The sequence below is a fragment of the Arachis ipaensis genome, chromosome B04 (genome assembly GCF_000816755.2).
Source record: "Arachis ipaensis cultivar K30076 chromosome B04, Araip1.1, whole genome shotgun sequence".
In the NCBI taxonomy this organism is placed as follows: domain Eukaryota; kingdom Viridiplantae; phylum Streptophyta; class Magnoliopsida; order Fabales; family Fabaceae; genus Arachis; species Arachis ipaensis.
Window position 1 is genome coordinate 96,168,857 of NC_029788.2, and position 4,005 is coordinate 96,172,861.

The 4,005-nt window shown below is 36.5% G+C and overlaps 1 protein-coding gene across 7 annotated transcripts; it reads right to left on the reverse strand.

Moving 5' to 3' along the window:
• LOC107639500 (steroid 5-alpha-reductase DET2) lies at positions 844-3,624 on the reverse strand. 7 transcript variants are annotated; one of them, XM_016343016.2, is made up of 2 exons: positions 3,254-3,624; positions 844-1,971 (listed from the first exon to the last, which is right to left on the reverse strand). In XM_016343016.2, exon 2 carries the CDS (start codon positions 1,954-1,956, stop codon positions 1,156-1,158), a length of 801 nt encoding a protein of 266 aa, XP_016198502.1. In that variant the 5' UTR covers positions 1,957-1,971; positions 3,254-3,624; the 3' UTR covers positions 844-1,155. The 7 variants fall into 7 exon arrangements, with proteins under 7 accessions (XP_016198502.1, XP_016198500.1, XP_016198499.1 ...); XM_016343014.2 differs by having other exon boundaries at positions 3,161-3,624; XM_016343013.2 differs by having other exon boundaries at positions 3,148-3,624.

Below are 4,005 nucleotides of genomic sequence, written 5' to 3' on the forward strand. Positions count from 1 at the left end.
CCAAATCTTAAAAAAAAAAAAAAAAGGACCATATAAGAAAAAAACAATACTGATTTAACTATGTCTCCGCATTTGGCAGCAGCAGTACCACGCATCCTCTCTGTCCATACTCCATAGCCAACTCATTTCAGCAGGTGCTGAAAAAACAATGTTCAGCACCTTGCACAACCCTTTAACTTATAGACTTATCGGGGAAAAAAAAAGGTTATTGTTTAGTTAAAACCTTGTTATGCCTTATCTTGCTCATGATGCCTCTTGCAGAAAATGAAGATAAATCTAGCTTACAAAATACTATATTCAAAATTCCAACATCCACCCGTTTATACATCAGAAAAAATGTGTTTGAAACGGAAATGAGGATAAAACCATTTAATCTTTATAAGGCAACATCACTAGCCTAAATAAAAATTACAGACGACTCTTCTATACATGTTTGGATTGAGTCCTGAATTACTCTTTTATACAGAGGACTCTTTTACACTCTCTATACACAATACTGATCCGGATACACATAAAAGGAACACATTAATCCTCACTTACTCTTGGTAGTGGCTAAGGTTTAATGTATTTCCGCCACTATGCAAAAACATTGAAATTGAAAGAGTTTTTTTGTTACAAGAGATCTTAAACGCAGAAATTTCAGATCAACCTAGTAAATCCCTTCTCCTATATAAGACATAATTTTTGTATATGGTTGGAGCCATGTTTGTACTACCGTGTTGTTTGAAATACAATGTCATTCAGCTTCGATTACATGTTTGTACTAAATAGTTTTAAGAATTAGATGAAACTCAATTATGGTCTACATGATACCAGTTTTGGTTGTGTATGCCCAAAAAAAAATAGCACTATTAAGAATCATGTTGTATCATAGACATAAGATATATAAAAGGAGTGTACTTTGAAGTTTGAAGAACTGGTGTCATAATCTTGAAAAATATAAAATACTACTAAAAACACAGAATAACAGTCAGATAGCAATCCTAAGAAAACGGGTTACTAGAAGGACCTAAGCATCACAAAAATCCAACGTTATATCACAAAATTATGGATATTCCATGTTTTATTGAAAAGCACCAAAAACAAAATTTCAATTTTGTCTTACCATTGAAACCTATCCCAGAAAAAAATGCAACAGAAAAGGAGTTCCTAAAATCAAATTAAGTATGGAATAACAGCTTTCCGGCTCTTAGGATAATCCCCACCAAATTTGTCCAAGTACCATTGGCGATTTGCAATTGCCCTTGGCACCAAGTTTGCACAAGTGTAGATGAAGAACCCGAATCCAACCCAAGACCATGTCATCACTCCCCAACCAAGCCATTCCAAGATCTCCCCAAAGTAGTTTGGGCAAGCCACAAGCTCAAACAACCCTCCCCTTGGAATAACATAGCCCTTCCCTTCACCCTTGAGCCTCAACAACTCCCTATCAGACACAATATTGATCCTCATCCCACACAAAAACACAAACAACCCCACAAAAAACGCCAACCAGAAAAACCAATCATTACCATCACCATCATAGTTGTCCTTATAGTGAGACACCCATCTAGCTTGAAGGTAAGCATTCAACAAGTTGAAGAAAAATGCCGTGAGCGCAATACTTAGAGGGAATCCATGTGAAGTTTTCTTGCCATTTCCCGATGGGCTCCTTCGAAGGAGGCTCAAAGGGTAAATGCAAGTACGGTTGAAGTAGTGAAGTAGGTAAGGGCTCATGAGGATCATGGATTTTGGGTTTGAGAAGTGTCGGCCATGTGGGAAGAGCAAGAGGGTGAGCCACAATGTGGGACTCTCCATGAGGAACCATGCCAGTGGGGGAGGCAGCGTCGGCCCCCAACCTGGCCTGTGGTGTTTTCCATATGGAGCTTGTAGGAACATCAGGGAGATAAAGGTTGGCGGCGCTATGAGGTAAAATGCGACGAGTGAGTAGTGGAAGAGAGACTCATCTGATATCATTGTGACAGTATTCAACTGCAATAACCCCACAATTTACCTGTAATCCTTCTGTGTGCTGTACAGTTCAACAAAAAGAATAATTCTACTAAAACCAACATGTTCCATCAAGGTAACTTGGGAGAAAAGAAATGGTAAATTCAAAATTAATTCTACTAGCTTATTTGAAAACCTAAAGCCAATAACAAAAAGCGGTTTCCTCTTTCCAAAATATTGGTGATTTTTAACACATAAACTTAACAAAGAAGATTAATAAAAGAATGTAACAGGTCTAGCTGAGCCTTATTTATTAATTACATTCCTTAAGTCTGGGAGGAAAAACATCCCCTCTGTTTGCAAAGATTAACAAACATTTCCAAAAATTAACAAGGATTATCAAGGTTACAGGCTTTCAGCACAGCACAAACAAAAAGCGATATGGATAGTTTCTTCTTTCTGTTTCCAGCAACATATGACATGTACCATGGACGTAAAATCAATGGATAAATAGTGCATAGTTAGGAACTTCAATTTATCTCACAATTGTAACGTAACTTCCTTATTCTATATAACAATACAAGCAAAAAATACCTTTCAAACACCCTAATATAAATGTGCAACTTTGCTTTAAAATTTATTACAGGCAAGATCAAATTAAAGTAGGATGTCAGGCATGAAGAACAGGAAAACCAGCAAACTCATCATTGCTCCTATGAAAAAAGCTATACTCATCATGCGAAAGTAGAATAAATATTTGCGATTAGGATTCCCAAGCTTATCCTCCAGCATAGCTCTCTCTTTAGTCACAAAATCTAGGGATTAATATTTGCAAAAACACATTATTTTCATAATTTTTCTTTCACGGTAAAGTGTAAACCAAAGATTGATGTAAAGTATCATTACTCATCAGAAATCATCATCTTACTCAATATGATGTGTATGCCTTAGGACACATGTTCAATGAAATTCCAGAAGTTGGTTTTTCAAACAACTAACTCATTCTGTAATAAAATTACAAGCTTTTGACCTCTAACCATGTTCCATGCCATAAACCATATATAAACCAAATCAAAGGCTACTAAGGGCCAAATCTCATCAGATGACATCACCATTACCAAAATTCATCCAACCTATGTCAAACCCAAACTTAATAAAACTTTAGAGCACAAGGACAAGTTATGCATGGAAACAAGAACAATTTAACAAGAATAAGACTTTAATAAAAAACCCGATTGCTGCATCAAATTGTCAAATCAAAAAATAAATCACGACACAGAACGCGTGTATAAGCAGTTTGAGCAGAGAAAGATGGAGAGCGGACCCGGCGACGAGAACGACGAGGGACGGCGCGCGAAGCTCGACTGAGCAGGATGAGGGGTTGAAGCGACGAAGTTGGTAATTGGCGAATGAGGAGAGGGGCTCGATCACGGCAAACAGACGAAGATCTTGAGCGCGACAGACGGCGATAGTGAGAAGAACCGTGGCGGCGATGGAGGAGGCTAGGGTTTCTTTTGAGGGAACAGCTCTGAAGGTTCTTTATTCTGAAGGTGAGGTGAGATTGTGAACGAAGAGAGGGGAACGAGAACCTGCGTTGCCTAAGAGCATGTCCAATGGTGAACAAATGGAGGCTCCATTTATAATTTGTCTGACAAAAAGTGGACTAACCGTTGGAGTAAAATGAAGGTGAATTTCATCACAATTTTTCAAACAAACAACGTCTCGTTCAGAGGGATTTGATATATATATTTTTTAATTTTAACCAATAATATTTAGGAGAATTTACATAAATAAAATAATTAAAAAAAAATTTATGTAAATATAATGTTGGTAAATTCTAAACACAAATACAACAAACATAATTATATGTAATCTGCGATGTTCTCTAATGGAATTTAAATACACGTAAATGTAGAGTGTAACGGATTACGTGTATTTAGGTTCTGCTAGAATGTCGCAAATTATATATAATTACATTTGTTGTATTTGTGTCTAGAGTTTGCCAATGTTATATTTGCATAAAGATTTTTTTCAATCATTTTATTGATATAAATTACCCTAATATTTAAATATGTG

What these genes read in the sequence shown, in the direction of transcription:
- LOC107639500 (XM_016343016.2), bottom strand. Translation starts at nt 1,956, where the DNA reads ATGATATCAGATGAGTCTCTCTTCCACTACTCACTCGTCGCATTTTAC.